Raw genomic sequence first — 25457 nt, forward strand, 5'->3', positions numbered from 1 at the left:
GCTTTAGTACTTCATGTATATCCTTGATTTTTTTCAATGACAACCATTTTATTACATTAAAATAATTGAATTATTATTAGACGAAATGTCTTAATGGATCCTTAAAACTTACTACATTCAAATTTAAAGTTGTCATTATCTAGTTAATTTATTGTAATAATTATTTTATGACTTTATTATTATATAAAAAATAAAAACACGTAAAATTTAGTAACTTCCCTATTATATAGTGCATACAGTTCATTAATTTAAATATAGTAGAACTAATTATATATTAATTTAACTTTACAGAAAAAGGGAAACTGCGAATATAAAGTATAACACTACTAAAAAAGGCAACTGTTTAAATCAAGCTTTGGATCTATTTACATTATAAAAGGTTTTACATTTTTGGCTCCTTTAAGTCGCCCATAACTATAAAGCTTAAAGCAATAGCCAATTAAAGAAAAAAATAAAAATAAAGTAAAAGTAGAAAGAAGGGATTCAGAGGGCATGTGGAAAAGCAACAAGCAAAGTTGCGGATCAGACTAATCCATAAAACCCGGCCCATTTTTTTGACCCGACCCGCATACTTGCCAACTTTTTTTTTTTAATATATAAATCACTCCTCCATGCACTACTCTTTCAGTTTTGGCTTTCCAAATTCCACCGTTCAATTCCTCTCCCCTTTCGATGGAGTTGATGAAGCGCATTTGCCCTGACTCTCCATACGTATGTTTTTAGTACTAGTCTATTTTCTTTCTCCTAATTTCACTAAATTTTTTACTCTGTTTTTCTTTCTTATTAAGTTTTTACACATTAAAGGTGGGTTTTTTTTTTGAAATTTTCTTGACGATTTTGTTTTCAAGAATTCGATTCTTCCTACTTTTCTGGAATTTAAATATGAACTGTTTTAGTTAGTTGTTTTCTTTAATATCTGTAAATTTTTTTGGCAAGTATTCAAGATTATGATCACTGTGTACAAAGTGGGGTGTTACTTTTTACTTGGCCCTAAAAGAATCTTGTTCTACATTCTTGATTTCTTGGAGATCTTCTTTGGACAATTTGCCTTTACTTGGTCTTAAAACAACAATCTTGTTACATTCTTGATTTCTTGAACACTTTTTTTGGACAATTTGCCTTGCCTGCAGTAGGTTTGTCCACTCATTTTTTTTTTTTTTTACAGAATAATTAATTATGTGAAACGTTTTCTTGATAGTGTTCGGGATTTTCTTTGTAAATGTTCAAGATTCTGTCTGGTACTGAGATGATTTCTTCTTGGTGTAACTTCAGTTCTCGAAGTTCGGAGATTCTTGGTTTTTTAATTTTATTGTTAAGTGTTCAAAGCAAGAAACTACAAGTACATTCTGTCTGAGAGAGTGGGTGAACGTGTGGATCATGAATATCACTTAGTTAAATCTTTTTCACTTTCTCTATAAGGTAGAACTATATATATTACGTTTGTGCTAGTGTTCTCATAATTCTTACGACTTCTGTTTTGATTTCTGGATGGTTAGGTTTGGAACAGCGACGGAGTTTCAGAGTGTTTCAGCAACTTATATCCTTCAATTTGTGTTTTTTTTCTATGCTAAGAAAGTTACACCAATTGTTGTTACTGTTTATTACCTTAACCATATTCACAGTATTAGGTTTTGGAGCCAATATTTTGACTATTGTTCTTGTTGCTGCTATAGGAGCTGGTAAAAGGAGTGTCAAAGATGGAAATAGGGTATGCTTCGTTTTCATTGCAAGAGAAGCACATTGCATTACTATAGTTTCTAATTTAGAATTTAAATGATTGAATGCTTTATGGAGGGTTTAAAAGTGAGGCAATGGTTATCGGTCCGTAATAGTAGGACTCTATAGCATTGATTGATAATATAATAAGTGTGCCGTTTCCATTTAGGGAAGTAGATTTCATTTGCAATGATTCATATTGGGACGTAAAAAACTTAATTAGAAATGCATCTTAACAAGTTTTCGTATCTGATTGGAAAATCATGTTAGCCTTTATCTCTATTTCTTGGAGAAGGGAGGGTGAGAATATCTTTTCTGCACAGCTTTTTTGGGTTGGATAATCATCAATCTGAGTTTGTGATCAAATTCCTCACTGTTGAAGAAACTAGTTTTACTGTAGGTTACATATATTGTGGAACTGTGTTTGTGATAGTAAACATAATCCAATTTTGCTGTCTGAGGCCCAGTTGAGTTTTCTCATTAAAGGTAAATGGTTGTGAAGACTTGCATCAAAAGCAGGACGTTTTGAGGAGAAAGTGATTAGACTATAGTATGGAAGAGATGGGGACTGGAGGCGTATTCGGATGTTGATGAGTTATCAAAATTCGTTAGGTTCAAATTAGTAATGACCATCATAGCTCTCCTTTTTCTGGATGGGTATCAGTTTCTGGAGATTCATGAAGAACTTTTCTGTAGGTTATAAAACTAAAGGAATTTTGTGTAGGTTAATGAATATTTTATCATAAGAAGGTTTTTGGTGCTATATTCTGGTTGTGTAGCAAAGCATGGCTTAGTCAGGAACGTGCAATCATAGATTGTTGCAGTAAGATATTGACCAAAAACTCCAGGCGTTTTTTGGCTCTCATTTCAAGACAGAGGCGGCACTATATTGTTATTGAGCTATAGCTTCAGATTTAATTATCTACCTCACATAATTGTTTTTCCCTATTAGATAACATCACTTATTTCTTCCCCTGATGTAATTAACAGGAAATGAGGAAGTTTATCAAGTTTTGGTGTTTTGTGCAAGGAGAGTGTAACAATGTTATTTCTCTGTTCACTGCTGTCATTGTGGCTTGACAATTGTAGTTCTTACAAGTTTCTTAAATCACATAGGATTTTGGCACATAAGAAGGCTAGAGATGAAAACGCATCTTGGGAAGTGTTCATGTCTTTTATCTGTTCATGTCATTTATCTTTTGATTGTATGCAAGGAAACAAACGAACTTTGATAGGGTTCAAGACCCTGTGTAGAAGTCTGAGGGTTCAGTTTATATTTATTTTTGAGTGAAGAATATTGGGTATCTAGCTATTTGATTAGATTACTTAGAGCCAATTTGTTTTACATAATATTGTACTTTGCATGCTCTGTCTTGGTGCTTTATGGAGTTTAATTAACTAATAGAAGACAAAATAGTATTTTTCTTATATATTTATGATTAATCTTTTCAATTCTAGGTTTGAATTGCCTTATTTCATGTTTTGCATTCTCCTAACTTTCTAACTGCTCTTTTTGACTCGTAATTATGCCAATTATTTCCATCGAAGTCTTCACCCAATGTAGTTGGCTTAATATTTTCCTTCATGAGGTGTTTCCATGGGCTAATGGTCTACAGGGATGAAACAGGTATCCATTCTGGCAAAGGTTTTCTTGCATCTGATACCTACTTTGGGTGCAAGCATGGCACTCTGTGACATGGTTGTGCTAATCAAAAAGATGCTAGACAGTTCTCATGTTCAGTATCATGAATGGCTCTTCAGGTTCTCACAATTCTCAGTTTGGGTGAGCTTTGCACTTCTCTACCACATTATGAATTTGTTTGCAACAACTTCCATTTCTCATCAGGCATACTTTTTCAGGCTACCATTCTGCTGGTCTTGAAGTGTGGGTACTGCTATGTTGTTTGCTGCAACCCCATCTTATGTGTTTGGTGGATGTTGAAATTTCTTCTTTTAGTACCTCATTTACAAAGAGATTTTACTTCTCTTCAGGTACAACTTATAATTCTCAGGAAATTTTGTATGGCTTTCTCTGCACCGAGTTTCTTAAAATAGTGGACTTGTTGGATCTGTGAAATTTACTTTCTCAAAAGCTCAATTTTTATGTATTGGTAAATGCATTGATCAGTTTATAAAATGCTCCTACAAGTAAAAATGCTGAATGTTGTTGCACTTCAGAATCAGGTTTTAATTTTTTTGTTACTTTCAACTCAAATTCTCGTATTTGTTGGATATTGGTACTTTGTTGTGCATTGATAGTGGATTCTTCTAAAAATGTTTTTTCTAGGCTTGATTAGTGGTATATTTAACAAGTATGCAGCAGATTACGGGTTACCACCGACTCTAGTGTCAAAGTATATTATTAGATTCTTTACAGTAAGCTGAAGATAAAGGTGGTATTATTATCTTCTGAATCTTTTTGGTCTTCATGGATATACACATTAAGGTCTCTGAACCAACATCTTATGTGAGAGAAAATGTCTGTTCAGGAGGAGGCTTTATTGGTCTTGAACAATTGTCCATGTTTGATTCTTGATACTTATCTTGCACACATTTATCACCTAAATTCTGCAGACAACTGAATGTTGAAAGAGTCTAATATGATTTTGCTGCTGCAGGTTCTTCTGTGTCTTAAAGAAGGCTTCACTGCTTTAGTGGATATAAGTTTTGGAGTTTTGATTATTATTACCAGAAGTACAACAAGGCCTCAGAGTAGTAGGTATTTCCTCTTCTTGTTTTTGGCCTAATGTAATTGTAATGATTCAAAGATCCAGCTATGGTTATTTTATCTCTGCTCCTAGCCTCCTTGTGTAGTGAGTAACCTGAAGATTAGAGGTTACCTGAGAGATCAGAGGCCAAAAACAAAAAGTTAGTCATCCCAGTAAGTATGGGTGGCTGATAATTTTGAGAAATTAGAACTTTGTGCCGTTAATGATTATGGATAACATATACGCTATTAGCATTAAGCAGTGACTGGAAAATAAAAATAAAAATGAAAGGTATCTTTTAATGGATTTAGCATAACACCTCTCTCTAAGCAAGTTTATTTTAAGTGTCTTAAACATACTTGAGAATGAATGACAAAATGTAATGGGACTTGGCTATGGTCCATAGATAGATTTATGGAATGACACCTGTTATATGTAATCCAAAATGGAATCATAAAACATAGTATTCTAATCCTCATCACCTTGCTAAGTTAATATGAAGTTACATCCAGATTTTTCATATTCAACCAGCTATTGGATATGTATAACAGTTTGAATGTTGATAATCATCTAATCCCTTGAATGCATGTTGCTTTGACTGTATGAGCTTTTCAAATTTTAATATGTACATAATAATTGTCTTGCATAAAAGTTCTCCTTTCTATTTACCTGCATTATGTTGGATGATATGATCCATGCAGGTGCATAGAAGTTTTTTCCATTTCATCTACCTGGACTCATCATATATTTATTTTTTATCGTGTATTTTCGACATGACAATATGATCTTTCAGATTTTGTAATTTCAATTATATTGATCAAACACTGATTTGTCACTTAAAGTTCATTTACCCAGTAGTTAATACATTCGTCTGTTGTTTTTTTCTTATTCAATAATCGCTTCATGGTTAATTGCAAAATAAACAGTTGCATGGAGGAGGAATTACTTCTGCCCAGAAAAATTGACACTGGTCAAGGTAGCTCCAGAGGAGTGGTATGTATATCTTTTCCATTGATTAAGATTAATCATCCTATTTAATATTTATTGAATTTCATCATGGTATTGTTGTATATGAAAACACTGACACCAGTTTTACCACTTTGGAGATGTCAGAAAACACTAGTTCTCTGTTTTTTTTAAAAATGTTATAAACTCTGTACGTTCTCTCTGTTAAATGGTGTGGAATGCATCTTCTTTTCTACTTTGTACACAAGCAAGTATTGATTGCCTATAACGTTTTTAGTTTCTATTCTTCTTTCTTCTGTTTATCCTAATCTTGGGACAATGGTTTCATTGGATATTAGTCAAAGGGTATTATATGCAACTGCTGGGATCTGATAGCATTCAAATCTATCAAACCCGTACTGGAATGCGGAGTAAAAAGGCAGCTTGACTATGAAGATTTACTTGAGCTACCCACTGATATGGATCCTTCATCCTGCCACACTTTGCTGTCGACATGCTGGAAAGCTCAACAAAGAAATGAATATTCTCATCCTTCATTAATCAAAACAATATGTCGTGCATATGGATGGCAATATTTCCGTTTAGGTCTTCTGAAGGTAATATATTATGACCACTTTATGTTAGTTTTGGAGAAGTAGAGAAGAACCAATGTGTCAATGTCACCTAGCTGATGCTTCTCTGATAAATTCATTGATCAGAAGTTGTGACTATACGACTGGATGCATATACATTGGTTTGATGCTGTAAAATCTCAACGTAATGCTTCCTGTGTATGTTGTTGTTCTCTGTGTCAACTTGCCGAATTTTCTCTATCCTTTTTAGGTCTGACCAGCTAAATCCCAAATTATGCATTTATTACACGAGAAACTTGATTTAGAGAGATATATATTAGAGAGACTATCATTCTTAATTATAGTTCTGCAGGGATAGTGAAAATTGCAGGATATTACATTGTGACCAAAATTCTGTGCTAAGCGTGTGACCCCACAAGTAAATTAGAAGATGCAATGATTCATTTTCAGTTCCCAATTTCGAAACCCCTATTTCCGCTTGTCCAAAAATAAACACATCCCAACAGTTGCCAACCCCAAATTCCTGTTAGAAACACTCAAAATCTCACTGTGCTAGTTTTGTTGTCTAAACATACTTCAAACAACTCTAGATAACCAAATCAAAACCTTCTCCATACCTATGACTAGATAATGAGAGTCAGTTGAATAGGACAAGCGAACTGCCTACTGATTCCATGAAGGTTTATTCCAGAGATCTTTTGCATAATGCAAGCTGGTAACTGATGAAAGTATTTCTGCTTTTTGGTGACTAACATTTATATTGCATACCACAAGTTTTTGGTGTTTGCTTACGTGGCATCATAGGCAATGTTTCTTTTAAATATAGGGACTAGTTAGATCTCAAGACCAATATATGAATTTGACAATGCATTCTTTATTAAAAATGAAGTACTGAATTTGTTAATACCTTTTTTGATGTTGTCAATAGATTCAAAAAGTTGTAACATTTCTTGATTTTGTAGGTGCTTAATGACTGTCTCAGTTTTGCGGGTCCAGTGCTTCTCAATAAGTTGATTCACTTTCTACAGCAAGGTTTTTGCATATACCGATATTTCATTTTTTTCCAGTATTCTTCAGATTTTGAATTTAATGAACTTAAATCATATTTTTCACTGGAAAAATGATTATTTCTCTCTTGTTTTTGGAGTCTTTGATATTCCAAGACAGTTGCTTTTCCTTGCGTTTCAGCTGACATAACAATTAATGCTCTGCTAGAGTTGATTATAACCTTGTTTTACACAAATGCGATCAGAAGTTTCTGAATGATTTCTCTTGTCAAACAACATAATGCCTTCATAGAATTAATTCTAACCTGATCTTAGTACATGTGCTGTTGAAATTTTCAGAATCATCAATCTTGTCCCCATTCAGTTGCTGCAAGTCCTCTTTTGGCTTTTTACTGCAGATGTTCTCTCTCCATCAATCATTAGAGTGTAGCTTTTTAGTTGAAGATACATGCTTACTTTTCCTTTACAAGGATTGTAGTATCTTCTGATCTAACAGTGTTATTGACAATGTTTAGCCTTAATTTTGTATGACATAGAACTCAATTTAACATTGATCAATTGACTATTCATTTGATAAGTTTGCCAGATGTCTTCATGACTATTCATTGGTTCTTCTCAAACATTCTCAAGGTCGAATGACACTTTGTGACTGGTGTTCGTACTCTTTATCAACAGGTTCAAGAGACTATGGCGGCTATATTCTTGCACTATCCTTGGGCCTTTCTTCTGTCTTGAAGTAACTTTTACTCTTCGTTCCTGGAATTCACTTTAATCAAGTTATGATATGTTTCGTCTTCTTTCAAGTTCTTCTTAAACTACATGCTGTTCTTGGTAACTTTGTAGCAGAACTCTAGCTACTGACAGAATTCTGGTGCCCACTGTTGTCTTGCACACACACAAAAAAAGAAGAGAAAACTCAGTGAATTCTGGGTTACTCATATATCAGCATTTGGGATTTCAAGTTGTATCTCATGGTAACTAGGTTGTCACAATCTACATATCTAACTGCTTAAGGTTTTAGGAAGGGACGTGTTCATATATTTTTCTGTGAAATCTTAGAAGAGATGTCACTTCCATGGTAGAATAAGCATGTGAGCACATTGGGTCTTGGATAGGTGTAGACTTTTACTTTAAAATTTGGTCTTATCAACATTTTCTGAGAGTGGGACATTTCATCCTATCTCTGTATCACCAACCCTTGTTAGAATTTGCTTTAGTTTTTCCCTTTTGAATTTGAATTTTGGAATAATTCTGTATTGGGAAATGGGAAGTGGATTTTAATTGGAGTTCTATCCATCTCATGTTTTCTCTCCTGGGAATGTATTCTTATTGTAGTAAGCTTACTACCTGATTTTGTTATCTATATGCGAAATACTTCTCATACTAGCTCGCATGCAACGTGTCTTTCTTGAATTTGTCTGATCGTTTTAGTTATATAACTTATATTGTAAGTTATTATTAGGCTCTGATTATGACACTAAAGTATAAGAAGCTCTTTGTGTAATGCTGCAGATCGTTCCTTGATACACAATATACTTTTCATCTTTCAAAGCTCAAGCTCAAGCTAAGATCCAGTATCATGAGTCTTATTTATGGAAAGGTGAATCTTCGTTATCAGCAATAAGCTATTATGAGTTCCATCTTTATCATCTTGAAGAATCTGTTCTATAACCACATTACAGCTGTCACACGGGATCCATATTGCATCTTTGTATCATACTATTATCTTCTTAGTTGGATATGTTCATTTTGTGATTTATATCATGAGTAATTTTAACTAGACCATTTAGATGGTAAAGTGGGTTTTCACTAGCTTCTTTAAATTTGGACAGTGTCTGGTGTTTCTTTCTTGTCAAATGAGGAAGGTATTTTTTGTCATTGTTTTCTAGTGAAATGAGCTTAATTTTTTTAGTTTTCAGATACTAGTCTTAGCTTTTTAAGGTCTGAAGAATTAGAGATGCCTATTCCAACTGAAAAAATGTTATTGTTTTCCTATGTTCTCAACTTGAATGATTTTTGTCTTTCAAAAGCCTTAACTGGAAATTTTTACAATAACAACTATGCTTCAGTCCCAAACAAGTTGGTGTCAGTGATATGAATCCTCATTTACTATGTTACTCTTATAAACTAATCGCCAATATTATACAAATAAAAATAAAAAGTACTCGAAGTTCTTTATGTATTCTTCATTCAGATTATTTCCATTTGTGTATTTTTCAAACTCGGAATGTGTCCTAAATGAAAATATTGACATTCATTTTGTGTTCGGTTAAAGCAAATACATTAGGAGTTTTGAGATTTTCAGATAGTGGATTATGATCGACAATGATTTGAGTGATGTTCTTATACTAATTGTTGTTGTCTAGAGTGACTAGTGACAAAAACAATACATTGGATATTTTGTTCCATGTTAAGGGTGTCCTACCGGTCTTCAAAACTTAAGACTAGGTAGGAGGGCCAAGCCCCATTTGCAAAACCTAGGTAATCCACGTGGAGAGTACCTTTTGGTTTATTTTTGAGTATAATGGCCATAGGGATTAGTGATATATCGACCTTTGTTTTTCTATAGGTGTGTCCATGTTGTTGTCTATCACTTTTCAAAACCTAAAGTGGCTACTGCTAACTTTTCAAACTTCAGATCTAAGTGAAAGGTTTCTATCGACAAGATATTTTGTGACTAACAATGCCATTTTTTTTTTCAAGTGTCTTTCTGTTAGTTTGGCCGAGAGATCAAAATTTTCTGAAGGAGAAATTCAGACATTCATGTCTGTGGATGCTGATCGAATTGTGAACCTGTGTAATAGTTTTCATGATATGTGGAGGTTAGTATTTTCTATCCCGAGAAGATCAGTAACAGTGTAATTGATTGGTCCATCACCCCCACCCCACCCCCAACCCCAAAATAAGATATTCAAAATGTAGATGAATAGAACTTCCTTTTGTTTTCTTATTTTCTTATGACCGGTTTTCGAAAGATCTAAGTAAAGGCTTGATTCATGCAGTAGTAGATGCTTTTCTTTGTTGTAAGTAATGATATTTTATACATGGTATAACAGCGCTAAGATAGTGCATTCAATATTACAAAGTGTGCAAAGCCTTGATCATATATAACGTGGAATCTACATCACTACATCATTTACAAGGGTCATGTTGCACCATCACTTACAGTAGTGGATGCTTCCAAATGGATTACGTTTGCCCCAATTTATCATTAGGTAGATGGATATTAGCATCATCATTATTGTGATAGATATTAGCATCATCATTATTGTGAGCAATACAATGTAACTGGATATTACCATCATCATTATTGTTAGCAGTACAATTTCTGAAATGCACTGAAATTTTCCATTTTTATGAACTAGGAAAGCGGGTAATATGTTTGACACTTTGTTGTGATTAGTTCCACATGGAAATGCCAATTGTGTTTCCTTTAGTTAATATATGGTTCCCTTTGAATAAATTTCTACTTGTAGGCTTTTATATGACCCTTGCATATCTGCACCTCAGACCATATATATGTGTTTGATGTTTGGTTAAGAGCGTCTCTTGTCCTTGAGGAATCTTGAAACTAAAAGGATAAAAGTCCCCAGCTTAAGCAACTGTCATTCGTAAGACGGAAAATAAACATCTGGGCTTGTATGAAGGCTGTCAAGGTTCCGAGAATGCGATTCTTTCCTTAAATGTTTTAAGATACTGTTAGCGTCTTCTCTGATGCCTAATTATTTTCAGTGCATATTTTGAAACCTAATTGTGCTTCCTGATCTATACCGAAATATTTTGAGAATTTTTTCTAATTGCAAGTTGTCATTTACACTGATGACCAGAAAGAAGTAAAATGTATCGGGAAGTTGTAACCAATTAAAATTATACTTATAGTTCAGTGAACTATAGTGATCTATGAAAACTTAAAGTAAAAAGTTAGCATGGCTAGCAAAATTTGAGTATGAATTAATGTATATATGCTGGCTGTACAAAAAGATTCTTTTATCAGTAGGTTACTGTACACAATAGTGTTGTCTAAGTTTTGGATATTGTGCTATTAATTCACTATGCTTTTTACTTCATACAATTAAAATTTGGTATGATGGGTTGTGTTGATAAATCTTTAACTTCCATACTTTGTGTTACCATTGTTTCTTACTCTCGGGTCTCGATGCATATTCACGACTGTATATTCATGTATTTTGTTTGATGATGCCACTATTTAATTCACAATTCTGACCCCCAATGTTAGTTTTTCTGGGGATAAATAGTGATGAATTGTTGCTAAAAAGATTGGTCCTGCTCTGCAAAATGTTGAACAAACTGTAATATGTGTTTAATCAGGGTATAGAGAAAGCATCTGTTCGTGTGTATTTTTCTTTTGTTCTTGCTCTTCTTGTTTCTTTTGTTGTTAAGTGCATCTAATCAAGAAAATAGGGGACTTTTTCAAGATCTACCTTAAACTCACTACTCCTTCTCGTGACAAAGTGTGCTTATTTGAAATGTGATGAAGCATATTTGAAGTCTTTCTTTCCAGACAACATCTAGCATTCTGCATTTCTGAAATGATGAGAGCTCTTATAAATAAAGAATGAAGTTTCCCAGCTTGGATTTTGTCCATTTTTCATTTCCTAGGTTTCTGGATCTATTAATCATAAAATGCATCAGTTTGCCATTGCAGATTGGAATTGCTCTCTATCTCCTGTATACACAAGTCAAGTTCGCATTTCTTTCTGGAATAGCTATAACAATCTTGCTAATACCAGGTACTAGATGACTCCGATATAGATTTGAGCATGCTGCAAAATTACAATTTAATGCGATGTGTTTGCCTAAATACGAAGCGCTCATATGACAGAGACAACTATATGTTTAAGTTGCTCTGATGGAAATATGGTGTTGCTATGATACTAAGTTTATGGACAGCTTGCTTATTATTGGAGATTTTGTAAGTGATAAATATTGATTAGTTGTCACTAGAAAACATTGTTGATATGATTGTGTTGTGCTAAAAAATTTTGTCCAGTAAAACTGTCAGTATTGTCCATAACCACGGTAATTTGCAGATCAGTTTTCCTTGATGAAAGAGGTTGATGAAGGTTTAGTCCTTAGTTTTAGGAACAGTTTATGTTTTTCAACTTATATAACATATCAGCATCTGTAATAAAATCAGTAGTCCCCGTTGTTTAAAACCTTGTCCTAGGTCGTTCTTGATATGCCATGGTCTTAATGGTTTAGTCAATTCTAGAGAAGGCCTGACAATTGTTATTTTATGCAGTTAATAAGTGGATTGCTAATGTAATTGCAAAAGCGACAAAGAGCATGATGGAGCAAAAGGATGAAAGGTATATGCCAGCAACTCTTTAGAGCCTCGCTGGAGTTCATATGGGACTATTATTTTGGTTGCAGTTCTCTTTTTCTTATTGTTCTATCCTCTTTTCTCTATTATCCATTCCTGAAATGTATATCCATTCATTATTTAAACATTTCTTATCAGAAAAGAAGTATGTTCATTCATTATTTAAACATTTCTTATCAGAAAAAAGTATGTTTATTCATTATTTAAACATTCCATATCAGAAAAAAGTATGTTCATTCAGTAGTTGAACATTTCTTATCAAGGAAAAAAGATGCATGTTCATTCATTTTCTTTACTTGGTCAGTAAGCTATTGGAAAAAGAAAGTGTCTATTGGTCCCCATGTTTGATAATTATAATTTTACAAATTTCTTTTCTAGACTTGGCAGAGAGTTTGTAGTTTGTGACTACCTGAATATGATCATATCTCTTAATATTCCTTGGCAGTTTTTTGTCTGGTGATCCAAAGTTGCTATAGATTGTTTACTAAAATTAAGTAGAGTCAAATTAGTGTTGTTTTTTACTGATACTAAGAAACAGTTCACATCTTATTGGTGATGTTATTTTACGTTGTCGTGGAATTATTATGTTGCCTTTTTTCTGAAGTATAAGGGTTTGGTTAGCTTACTGAAAGCAAAATTTATGTGTGTGGTAAAGGGAGACGTATAAATGAGAGCAGATAGGTTTAATATGCAACCAGACATTCAAGGCGTTTACTTCGGTTGGATGTTAGATCAGATAGCAACTAAAGATACCAGATGGTTGCTGGTAAGGAAGTGTTGTATGACATAAGTGAACAGGTTGAAACAGTTTTTTTCCTTCACAAAGGAGAGATGATTTGTATTGTGATCTTGTCACATCATTATATATGGCTGGCTTAAGAAGAATTGAAATAGAACCCAGGGATAATTTTGAAGATCGAATATAGTTCCACCTGCTTAAATTCATGCTGAAGTTATGATCCAGCCTGAATGCTGGACCAGTTAAAAGGTCTGTACACACTTAATCAACAACAGTTTCTGGAAGTATTATTTTGTAAGGAAGAATTAGCTTAAAATCAGATAGTTTAAAGAGACGTTATTTTAAGCTGCTGACTTTCCATACTTAGGTTGATTCTGTCATCATGTTACTAAGGACGTTGGACGTTATTATCCATCTTTTCCTTCACAAATAGGAAAGTGCTGGTTGGTTTCTTTTCAGAATCAAGCTGATGGTTCTACTTGTTGAAGAGAAGTATTTAGAAGATGGTTGTGTATACTTCTTAGGGTGGGAAGGAGTGAAATATCTTGGATGAATATCACGCGCGGGTTTTTTCATTAAAAATTACAAAAGAAGGGATGAGTTATGTCTTTTGAGTTTATGTAATTAACATTCTCTATATCTGTTATGATATACTGTCCATTCCTCTTTGCAGGATAAGAATGACAGCAGAAATTTTAACACATATACGTACTTTGAAAATGTATGGTTGGGAGCTACTTTTTGGAAGTTGGCTAATGAATACGAGATCAGAAGAAGTAAAATACCTTTCGGTGAGACAATATTCTTCTTCTTTCTAGTACATTATGTTTGATAGTAGCATGAGCCATATGACTTAAATCTTGAATGTAAGACTTTTTCATGTTAGACTAGGAAATACTTGGATTCATGGTGTGTTTTCTTCTGGGCAACAACACCGACACTTTTCTCGTTGTTCACATTTGGACTCTATACTTTGATGGGCCATCAACTTGATGCAGCAACGGTACAATGACAGATTCTAAACTACTTGCTTACTTCAGTTTTTCTTTTTAACCATATATATTCCCAATTGTTTGGTTAATATTGCAGGTTTTTACTTGTGTCGCACTGTTTAACAACTTGATTTCTCCATTAAATTCATTTCCGTGGGTCATCAATGGGTTAATTGATGTAAGTTTTGAAAGTTCTTTTCTTTGAGAAATTATCCTCCTTTATTCTATAATATCTTTCACTTTTGTTTTGTTTTGCAGGCTGCAATATCTTCCAGGAGGTTATGCAAGTATTTATCTTGTTTTGAGCAGGAGACAAACATGGAACAACCAAGCAATTGTTCGGTTTTCTCATGCTCTAATAAGCAGAACGAATTGCAAGATGCGGCTGTTGTCATCCATGATGCATCTTGCACATGGTCGAGCAGTGACCAGAAGGAAATAGATTTGGTTGTGGATCCTGTTAATCTTCTTATTCCGAAAGGTTTACTGGTTGCAGTAGTTGGAGAGGTGGAACTCAACTTGATACTGTTATAAATTATTTATTTTATAGCTGTGAGCTTATAAATGTAAGAAAATATGGAGTAGCCTGCCTTATTTGACATGAAACTTGAGCATCTTAAGGCTTTGTTCTATGTTTTCATTTTAAGGTTCCCTTTTTACCATTCACAAACTTTTTGGTTATCGAGTGACATTTCATAAGTTGATGCAGAAAAAACAAACTAGACAAATTTTGAATCAAGATATATTTGATATTTGCACACTTTGTCTTAGAAATGGATAATATGTTTAGAATTGTTATTGCAAAGCCTCTGCTTCTTATTGGTGCAAAAGTGTGTTGTACCTGAGCTAGTCAGGAGTACTGCATATGTAGTACTGCATATGTATGACTTTCTATTTGTGCCTTCTCTTTTCACCATGTCCTGTTAAAGAAGTTGGAGATATGATTATAATTGTAGGAAAAAAATCTGAATCTATATCTATGTGATCTTTCTATACTGTTGCTACATGCAGTCTAGCACAGACACTTTCTTTATTTTAATTCACCTTAGTTCAGAGTTTGGTGGTTTAATTGTAGGGAAAGAAACTATGGTTGGTGCAATACTGTAGTACAATAAGAAGCTCTACCTCCCTTTTCGAGCATATGAAATGGGTGTAACATGTGATGCACTGATTTGCTTGATATGATGTTATCCAATGCTTCTACTCTGCAAGGTTACTTCCCCGCAAAACTATTGTTTCTCTTATTATTATGAATAACTTCCTTGCAGGTTGGTTCAGGGAAATCATCCTTGTTGAATTTGATTTTGGGGGAAACGAGGCTAATCAATGGATCTGTGTACCGGAATGGTTCTATAGCATATGTTCCGCAGGTGCAAACAAACTGCTGTTAAGATTTGATGTGTTATGTAGCAGTCATGATCACACAGTTTGCCTGTTTTTCAGGTTGCTTGGATTCTCTCAGGAACTGTACGTGATAACATTTTGTTCGGGAGAGAGTATGATCCAAGGAGGTCTCTTTCCTTACATTTTGACAAGACAATAAGAATTTGTTTGGATAATCTCAGTTGCATTGAGTTGTTAGTTCTCAGTTTTGCATTTCCAAAGTCCCCATTCTTCTGGTTAACCTCAATGTTCTTGGAGATGATATTTTGTATGCCTTGGACCCTTGAAATGCAATATCTGAAGGTTTATTGTGGAGTCACTATTTAACACAAGCTTCTTGGATTTTGATGGGAACAGATACTCAGAAGTTTTAAGAGCTTGTTCCTTGGACTTCGATATTTCCAGAATGATGGGAGGTGATATGGCATTTGTTGGAGAAAAAGGATTTAACTTATCTGGTGGACAGAGAGCTCGTCTTGCACTTGCCAGGTGACGTGATTCTCTCTCTTCAAATTTCCAAGGTACTTGTCTAGTGACTGTGAGTACTGAATTGTTTGATCTTCTGACAAGTTTTTCTGTATCTGATAGAGCTGTTTATCATGATGCGGAAATATACCTTCTTGATGATATTCTCAGTGCAGTTGATGCACATGTTGGTTGTTCAATTCTACATAATGCAATTCTTGGTCCTCCAATGAATCAGCAGACACGAATCCTTTGCACACATAACATTCAGGTTTTCCATTCACCAACTTCCCTTTTCTGCTTGATCTAATAGGAGCTTTTTGAGATTTCAATACATCTTTTTGAACTCATTTATAATTTGTTTATTCTCTAACAAGAAATGCTGAAATTCCAGTTCACGTCAAAGATTACAAGGGAAATAATTAGAAAACTATTGATAGGAACTTCTATTAAGTAATGCGTGAAGGCAGTTTTGAAATGATCACTACGGAGATAATTTGATGCTACTTTGTATATGGATACAAGCCATTGGTTTTTCACAGCTTATTGTATTTGCAAGTACGAACCACCTTGCCTTAAGAAAAGTGTAGTTGACATTGATCATTGAGATGGATAATGCACGTGAATGTATCATTGTCATGCAATGAGTTTTGTGTTGTTCTATCTCTAGTGTACATAGTTTTTTCCTATATTCAGATGATACTGATCAAAGTTACAGAATCGCAATTGTAGTCAAGTATGTATAGTAATAGTTAGATCCTGTGTTAAATGAAAATGGCTCGTTTTAACAAGGATCTCAACATTAAGTGTAAGATCTGATTAAAATTTACTTCAATTGATCCCTGTGCATTTCTGGAAAATCTGTATATGCAAGTTAATTTGTCTTTTCTTTCTAATGACATGAAGTTCAACTATCAGTATGTATGTCACAAGGTGTGTGCTGTTGATTCATGCACCAAAATTATGTTGATGAAGCAATTTACTATTTGTTATATTGGATTTTTTTCAGAACTCTAGGTAAAAGAACTTGAAATGCATTAATAATCAGGAAAGGTGCATTTCTGTTTTGTAATCTCTTGTCAGGATGAACGGGAAATGCACTTATATTCACGAAAGATGCAGTAATATTAGGCACAGCTAACATCTTTGTTAATAAATTGACTAGATGTTGGCAATACCGAGGAACATTCATTTAAGATATCTAAAGTAGTGTTTGTCTTAAATATACTAATATAGTCTTTTACTTTACAGGCAATATCTGCTGCAGACTTGGTGATTGTGATGGATAAAGGACATGTGCAGTGGGTGGGAAATCCAATTGATTTTACTTTTCCCTCTGATGTAGCATTCTCAACAATCGATGAAGTTAGCAGTTGTTCTGAAGTTCAACAGCAGGATAAAAGATCAAATATTTCTAGTGAGATCCAGCAGAAAACTTCAGAGGGTGATGTTATATGTACTCCTGATGAAAATCAAGGGACTGATGAATCAGAGGCTCGGAAAGAAGGAAAAGTTGAAGTCATTGTATACAAGTGAGTTGTTTTCTTTTAGCATGAAATAATTCTACAACACCAATTACACTTCAATCCCTAGCTAGTTGTAGTTGTGCCCGTGTTGGATCCTCCAAAAATGCACTACTTTTGGAGTATCCTACACAGACCCGGAGGTTTCTTTGAAGAGTCTTGGCAGCATAGGTTTTTATTAGACTTTTTGTGGAAAGATCCTGCCTGTGATGAATTCAGTTTGATGATTTTGTCATTTTATGTCTTGCAGGAGCTATGCTGTTTTTGCTGGTTGGTTCATCACATTTTTAACATGCCTCTCTGCGGTTTTGATGCAAGCTTCTCGTAATGGAAATGACATGTGGCTCTCATATTGGGTTGATACAAGTGGAAGAAACCAGAAACCATATTCAACAACTTTTTACCTGGTAACTAGCCAACTAGTTAAATTGTGTAGATCCTCACCAAGTCATTTTCTTTCCCCAGCTTTATTATCCTTTATTGGAAAGTTTAATTATTGTTGTAAGACATCCCAGAAAATGGAAGAATATTGAAGAGCTTTGTCTTTGCGTAATATATCGTTTTCTTCTATGCATCTCCTATTATCAACACAAGAGAAGATCTCATTTCAGATTCCAAGGCACGATGATTTCTTAGAAAATTCTATTGATGTCGCAGGCTATACTCTCTCTCTTCTGTCTGGCAAATTCCTTGCTAACTTTAGTGAGGGCATTTGCATTTGCATTTGGTGGGCTACGTGCCGCTGTTAAGGTACATGATCGATTATTAGAGAAGCTTATGAGTGCGCCTATTAGCTTCTTTGATTTGAACCCAACTGGAAGAATTATAAACAGGTATATCTGATCCACTAAGAAATTAATTGCTCTATCTTTTGACATTATGTAATATATACTGACTGGAGTATGCAGACTGTCCTCAGATCTCTACACTATTGACGATTCTCTTCCCTTTATTCTCAACATTCTGCTGGCTAATTTTGTTGGCCTCTTGGGGATTGCAGTAGTACTGTCATACGTGCAGGTTAGCTAGTTCCTCGTTGTAGAACTTTCCAGGGTTCCTTTTTCTAGGTTATCTAGTACAGCAGCCCACTTTTTGCTTGATAGAATTTCTGCTTCTAATAGGTTATGCATGTATGCAGGTCATGTTTTTGTTTCTGCTAATGCCTTTCTGGTACATCTACAGAAAACTACAGGTAAGTTGCAAAATTTCTATACATCTCACTGATTATCAGAGACTGACCCACATAGTGCACATGCAGTGTAGCACATAATATCTGGGAAATTTCGATATATTTATTCATTTTAGCTTAGTGAAACTTGGTGTATCTAGGGATTTGTTTTTGTAAGATATAATGCTTGTCGCATTTAGGGTATTTATAGATAGAAATTTTTCAGTAACCTATTTATGCTGCTTAAAATATGAACATTATAAAACAATCAAAATTTCTCTTTGCAACTCCTTCTATTTCTCTTTTCATGTTACAGCACAATCTGAGAAGTCATGCTCTTGATCCACATTAGAATATCAATAAAGGTTTTAATTAAATGACCTTTTTCTTGAAGTACCGTATGAAATATTTTGATGCGGAATGCAAAACTTGGCCACTGGAATAGGTAGTTTCACTTCCCCATACTTTGATTTGACAGAATAACTGAATATAAGATCTTCAGCTGTATTACAGGTCAACATCACGTGAGTTACGTAGATTAGACAGTGTATCTCAATCACCTATATATGCATCTTTTACAGAGACTCTGGATGGATCATCAACAATAAGAGGCTTTAAGAGCGAGGTAATTATATCCTGTTGTTTAAATTAGACTTCACTCTCATAGGAGCATCTCTGTCTTTTCTTTCCAGAGGATATAAATTTCCATTCCTGCTTAACGAGAGCTTGTTCTTGTGCTTATCCATATGTGCCCTCTTGAAAGAACTTTTGACTGCTTCACCTTGTGCGATCAATCACATCTTTGATCGAAAGGAGGAACTACTTTAAGAAGTTTCTGTTCACTAAAATCTCCCTACTAAATTCTAGTCCAAAAATTATGCTTTTCTGCTCTTACCAAGGATTTCTGACAGTTTTAGCATGATACGATGACAAACTTTTAGATAAATCATATCTTGATAGGAGAGTGAGAACACGTGTTATCTTTCTTTTGAAAAATTGCATCTGTTTGACAGAACATGATCACAAATAAATTTTCTTTCTTATGTTAGTTTTTCGTTTATCCTGTCCTTCCATAATGCATATTCATATAAATTTCAGGGGTTGAACACCCCTATTCCATTGAGGAACGTAAGGTTGCAGTGAACTGAAAATGCAGTAGCTTAGTAATTTCCCTTATACATCACACGATTAGGGAATGAAGTTTTTCCCTATACTCTGGCCTCTATAAACAGCATCATAAAGAGCTCTTTCTGTCCTCCTCTTATTGCCATCCTATGTCTGGAAATTATCATTCTGAATGCTCTGTATTCCAACTTCTCCAAGGGGAATTCGTTGTCCAACCACCTGTTTCTCCATTCTGAAATTCGAACAAACTCTATTGTTGGGCAGGATCTTTTTCTACTCAAATTTAATAAGCATCTGATGACATATCAGAGGACTTCGTATTCAGAAGTAATAGCAAGTTTGTGGCTCTCCCTGCGCCTTCAGGTATGTCTTACACTCTCAGTATCGCTTTAGGGGAACTACTACTGATTTCTGTGTCACCATTTTCTTAAGTTTGACAATTGTGATGTCTGAACTTATGTGGGTATGCATTTCTCATTTGTGTACGTAATAACATAATACTCAAAAATTGATGTTATCGTGATACTGAAAGATTTATTTTTTCAGTTGCTTGCAGCATTTATCGTCTCATTCATTGCGGTGATGGCAGTTATAGGTTCTCATGAATACCTCCCCATCAATTTAGGTACTCCAGGGTTGGTACGTTTTTAAGTGATTCTCTTGCTCTTGACCCTTTACTGCAAAGCAATCATAATCTTCGCTGAATTTGATGTACCGGTTCTATATGAACAGGTTGGTTTGGCTCTTTCATATGCGGCTCCAATTGTATCTTTACTTGGAAGCTTCTTAACAAGTTTCACAGAAACAGAGAAAGAGATGGTTTCTGTTGAGAGGATACTACAGGTGACTAAATTGAGATACATTCATAAAAGTTTTATCACACAAATTGAGATCTCCTTCTTACTCCACATTCTGTAGTATATGGATGTTCCTAGTGAAGAAGATGTTGGAGGTTATCCATTACATCCACAATGGCCACATCAAGGAGAGATCAATTTTGTCAATGTGACTCTTAAGTACAAGCCACAACTCCCTCCTGCCCTGTGTGGTGTTTCTTTCACCATTGCTGGGGGAACACAGGTCTGTTTGTCTAACTTGGATTTCTACCATACCCTTTAGTTGAGAATTTGATTTATGATACATGCAAAATCACACGTCTATAAGATGGCATAAAACTATCCCAAGAGATGATGGTTGGAATTAAGTGTAACTTCTTTGTGTTACAAAAAGACAGTTGTTACTTGTATATCAAGTCATCAGGCCAATTGTATGATTCCTTGAATTCATTGTAATTAAAATGAAAGTAGTTTCACTGGAACTTTAGACAGGAACCTTTTATGATGATAAAGCTAATTCACTAACATTGTTTGGTATTTCCATTATCCGGATTCTCATGTCATTAATGGTTAGTGATATTTATATTAGCTTTAAAAAACGTAATAGTTAACTGAAGTGTTGTTCTAATTTGCTTTATCCAACCCTTAAATGTTGTGATGAATATTCAAAGAAACTTTAACTTTTGCAATTTGTAAAGTTTATTATACATCTGTTTGGATTTCTTGGAGAGTTTTCTAGCACTAGGGCAATGCCATGAATCCCATCTTTGAAGATATCAAGATGATCAAATGTGTCAAAAGCTATATGTCAAGCATGGGTAGGAGGGATGGGATTCAAGTGATGTGATATTTTGTGTTTCTTTTCTTTAAGTGTTACCCAGACTCGAATTGTGGGATTACACTGGGTATGCTGTTGTTTCTTGAAATGTTAGCTCCTCCAGACTCCAGTGACATTGACATTAAAGGTTGCCTGATTACCCTATCAGGTTGGTATAATTGGAAGAACAGGTGCAGGAAAATCAAGTATTTTGAATGCCCTATTTCGGCTCTACCCAACATGCGGAGGATCTATCATGGTTGATGGGGTAAACATTGCTGGTGTTTCTGTCAGATATCTTCGTTCGAGCTTTGCTGTTGTTCCCCAAGCTCCTTTCTTGTTTGAAGGATCGATAAGGTAATTGACATAGAGAGACATTTGTTGTGACTTCTTCAGTCATATTGTCTTAGAACATTCCCTTCCTTTTAACCTTGTGTAACACCAGTACTGGCCAAAGCATGTGATTATATTAATGATGATTGGTTGGCAATATGGCTTCCCTTACATGTCTGCACAATAAACATCTCAGGAAAAATCTAGATCCATTGCAAGAGAACATGGATTTTGAGATCTGGAATGTCCTAGAAAAATGCCACATCAAGGAGGAGGTAGAAGCAGCAGGTGGACTGGATGTTCAACTGAAAGGGTCTGGAACAGCATTTTCTGTTGGTCAAAAGCAGCTACTCTGCCTAGCACGCGCTCTCCTTAAGTCCTGCAAGGTCGTATGATGTGTAAATGGAGTTACTACGGAGGTGTGTACAAGGAATGGGGGAGAGCATACTGACAGGTTTACACTTTTCTGCAGGTGCTTTGCTTGGATGAATGCACGGCAAACGTGGACACTGAAACAACTTCAAAACTACAGAAAACTCTAGCCACTGAATGCCAGGGAACAACGGTTATCACAATTGCCCATCGCATTTCGACAGTTATGAGCATGGACAATATCCTGATTTTGGATCGAGGGTTCCTGGTAAACGTACTTTCTTGACAAGCTTCCTTTCGTTTAAACTGTCTAGACATAAGAATATAACAAAACTAGCTGATTGCTTTGACATTTTTAATAAGTCTGTTCGGGTTAATTATTACTATTATACTTATCTGGAAAGTAGGGGTCGACACAATGGTCAGACATTATTCCTTTAAAAAAAGATTGTTGTTTTAATAATGTTTGGAACTTGGTTTATGTATCTCTAAGGCTACTGATATGGACAATCAAACAAGTCTTGATACTCATGAATTTAGTGCTCATCCCACTGTATGTTGATTTGTCCACTGGTGAACATTCTACAATTGTTAACTGTGTGCATCTCATAGAGAAATGACTGCCTCCAATCTTTTTGAATGGTCACACTTCTACATTCTTCAATTATTAGATTGATGCATGTTATATAGAAGGAAAGAAGCAGAAAAAGAAAGATCATCCAAATTGTGATTGTTTCAGTTCCTCATCTTTCCTTCTTTTTTTCTTTTTTTTGCTTTACAGGTTGAACAGGGTAATCCGCGGATTCTTCTAGAAGATCAGTCATCCATATTTTTCAGCTTTGCCAAAGCTTCAAGAATGTGATTGATGCAAATCTTCTGTAGTTTTGGAAACTGGAAGGAGCTGTATAGTAGAGCTATTAAGAAGCACTCAAATCTTGTTTTTACTTATAATTCTAGTAGTTGCTAACTTATTAAGGTGCTGAACTGATTTTCAAGTGTGAAGTTGTTGGTGTATGTTAAATCCAGTATCTTAACTCGAAATGCAGCCTGAGTTAATTTAATTCCTCAAATGGTCATCAAAATTATAACTTTTTTCCTACGAACTATTTTTTGTCACTATAAAGTCATTGTATATAATCTCTTTAAAAATAACTTTGGCAGGAAATTAAATCAATCTCACCAGTGCCACTAAGAAGTTTTGTTTTTTTTTTCCACATTTGGTAAAAGTTCATTTAAACTACACAGTTGCTTCATATATTCCCATATTTATATATATAGTATTACACTGTCAGTTACGACACTGAGTTTTGAAGACCCGTGAACAATACTTACATAAATAGCTATATTAAATAAGAATTGTCTTTATTTAAAGAATGTAGATTCAAAAAATGAATTTGAATGGAGTTTTCAGGAGAATGAACATTGGGAAGATAAAGTAGAAATTAGTATTTTCATACCACTACAAAGCATATGATTATTCTTTTAATTACCATAAAGGCTACCCAGCTCTACCAAAATGAAATGATATAACCTATTAGACTCTTTTAGATTTTAATATCAATAGCTTCCATCAATTCAAATCTTCCTAAGCACGAAGTTTTACTTCCAAGTTTAAGGGGTTGTCAATGCATTGTCTCTCTCTTTTTAAGTTAACGATGTAACGAACCTGTACTAATTAACAAACACGGAAAATTACTGAACTTTATATTTTGGTGGTGTTTCATGATTGGAAGCCTCTGTTTGTCACTGTTTACAGAAGGGTAAAGCATAAAGCAAAAGGCAAAATGGTTGCTCGTGTAATTTTCGGTGAATACTACTAGACAATTGATTTTACACCAGCCCATAAAGTTAGCTAAACATTAAACTAAAAAGAAGACAATTTTGAGGACTAAAGTAGTAATTGGCAACATGAAATAAAGCAATATATAGTCTCTTGCTGGTGAAAATGGCCCCATCCCATGTTTATCAATAATTTCATCGCAAAATAGCTTCCAGCTAATTGAATTTTCATATACATAGTATACGTAGACACATAAATTTATGTATTTATTTTTGGAAAGCAAGCAAAATGACACATCTTACTCAAGGGTGGTGTGTTGGATTTTGCCATTTTGCCTACCGCTACAATCTACATGTGTGTCTTCATCAATTGAAGTAATAGAGCCAAATAAGTCCTTGCTACACATGGCCACTACCTATTACAACCTAATTTTTCATTTGCACAAACAAAACATAATATAAATGGATTAATTTAATTAACCAAGTAGTAAAGAGTGTGACTAATCAAGTCAATCAATAAATTAATAGTATAGTAAAGTTGCTTTGCTTAAAAAGCAATATAAAGTTGGATAGAGACGTCCACAATTGCATAGACAAAATTAAGGAATAAGATAAGGAGACAAAGCATTTGCATCCATTTGTTTGTCTTTTTGGATATCCAATTATGACCCATCATCTTTTTCTTTTTTATTCTTTTCACCCCAAAAATCATAGTTTTGTTTCTTTTTACTTTTACTTTTTATGTTTTCACTACAATATTCATGAATCATGGATCCAATGTTCATTTTTTTTAGCCTAATTCTGATTATCTTTTTCCCATGTATTATTTAGGGATGAGTTTGAGAGTTTTTTGAAAATAAATCATTTTTATCGATCTTAATGAGGTAAGGCAAAGGTCTTTGTACATTTTATCATGTCTAGACCTTACTTGTGAGATTTCACTGGATATGTTACTCTTTACGTTCTTTTTTAGTTTTCAATGTTGGGTTTTTTCGAGAGACAATTTGACTAATTCTTAAAACTATATCAAATTAGATTTATTTGATATTTTAGAAATAAAAATTTAGATCATCAAAAACTATATGAAAAGTACTGTAAATTGTCATTTTTTTCATATCAATATAATGAAAAATATATCTTAAAATGTTAATCAAAGTTTATATCATTTGACTTTAAAAAAATAAATCATAACAACTAAAAAAGAACATAAAAAGTGTTGCATTTTTCCTAGTTTCTGAAACCTTGACAACTGAAAAAAGGACAGAAAAAGTATTGCATTCTTCTTAGTTTCTTTAAGGCAGAATATATCGACAATGTCTTAGACTTCCCAATATATTTTATGCGTTTGGACATGAATAGTGGTATTTTTAGATACATAAAAAAGAAGTTGTGCTTGTACTAAATAATAAAAAGTGTCTGATTTTCATCAAGATAAAATCATAAAGATATGCAAAGAAAATTCTATATTTAAAAGTTAATAGTAGTATATACAAGAAAGAACCCTTTATATCATATATTTTTTTGTATTAAATAATTCCATCCAAAGGAAATGAAAGTTGAAATAATATCACTTATTAATTGCTCTTTTGAAAATCTTGAAAAGGTGTTTTTG

At 34.1% G+C, this 25457-nt stretch overlaps 2 protein-coding genes across 4 annotated transcripts in view; one reads left to right on the forward strand and one right to left on the reverse strand.

The window, feature by feature from the left end:
- Positions 1-16186, reverse strand: part of LOC125832626 (uncharacterized) — an 86750-nt gene extending 70564 nt beyond the window's left edge. Inside the window, exon 1 of the mRNA XM_049511823.1 lies at positions 16177-16186. The gene's annotated coding sequence lies outside the window, so the exon portion shown is untranslated. The remainder of the gene's footprint in view (positions 1-16176) is intronic.
- On the forward strand, positions 635-23128 carry LOC125832618 (ABC transporter C family member 13). 3 transcript variants are annotated; one of them, XM_049511810.1, is made up of 36 exons: positions 635-711; positions 1497-1537; positions 1621-1708; positions 3344-3499; positions 3577-3708; positions 4335-4435; positions 5351-5417; positions 5729-5986; positions 6925-6994; positions 7645-7705; positions 8482-8569; positions 9673-9791; positions 11623-11720; positions 12233-12299; positions 13726-13843; positions 13939-14055; positions 14142-14222; positions 14303-14551; positions 15313-15414; positions 15488-15555; positions 15785-15916; positions 16016-16163; positions 17144-17424; positions 17666-17822; positions 18073-18248; positions 18324-18435; positions 18554-18607; positions 19086-19208; positions 19973-20071; positions 20255-20347; positions 20441-20551; positions 20627-20788; positions 21531-21718; positions 21891-22080; positions 22167-22334; positions 22848-23128. In XM_049511810.1, exons 1-36 carry the CDS (start codon positions 673-675, stop codon positions 22926-22928), a joined length of 4395 nt encoding a protein of 1464 aa, XP_049367767.1. In that variant the 5' UTR covers positions 635-672; the 3' UTR covers positions 22929-23128. The 3 variants fall into 3 exon arrangements, with proteins under 3 accessions (XP_049367767.1, XP_049367768.1, XP_049367769.1); XM_049511811.1 differs by lacking the exons at positions 635-711; positions 1497-1537 and having other exon boundaries at positions 1693-1708; positions 3333-3499; XM_049511812.1 differs by lacking the exons at positions 635-711; positions 1497-1537; positions 1621-1708; positions 3344-3499 and adding an exon at positions 4004-4239 and having other exon boundaries at positions 3597-3708.
- The last annotated feature ends 2329 nt before the right edge of the window (positions 23129-25457 follow it).

This window comes from Solanum verrucosum, unplaced genomic scaffold, assembly GCF_900185275.1.
Source record: "Solanum verrucosum unplaced genomic scaffold, falcon-dt-bn FXZP01000009.1, whole genome shotgun sequence".
NCBI classification, from domain to species: Eukaryota; Viridiplantae; Streptophyta; class Magnoliopsida; order Solanales; family Solanaceae; genus Solanum; species Solanum verrucosum.

Excerpts from the sequence above, each read along its gene's own strand:
- LOC125832618 (XM_049511810.1), top strand. The coding sequence starts at position 673 with ATGGAGTTGATGAAGCGCATTTGCCCTGACTCTCCATAC. Across the intron at positions 14,552-15,312 it reads TGGTTGCAGTAGTTGGAGAG|GTTGGTTCAGGGAAATCATC; the intron begins GTGGAACTCAAC and ends ACTTCCTTGCAG. Across the intron at positions 18,608-19,085 it reads ACATCTACAGAAAACTACAG|CTGTATTACAGGTCAACATC; the intron begins GTAAGTTGCAAA and ends TAAGATCTTCAG.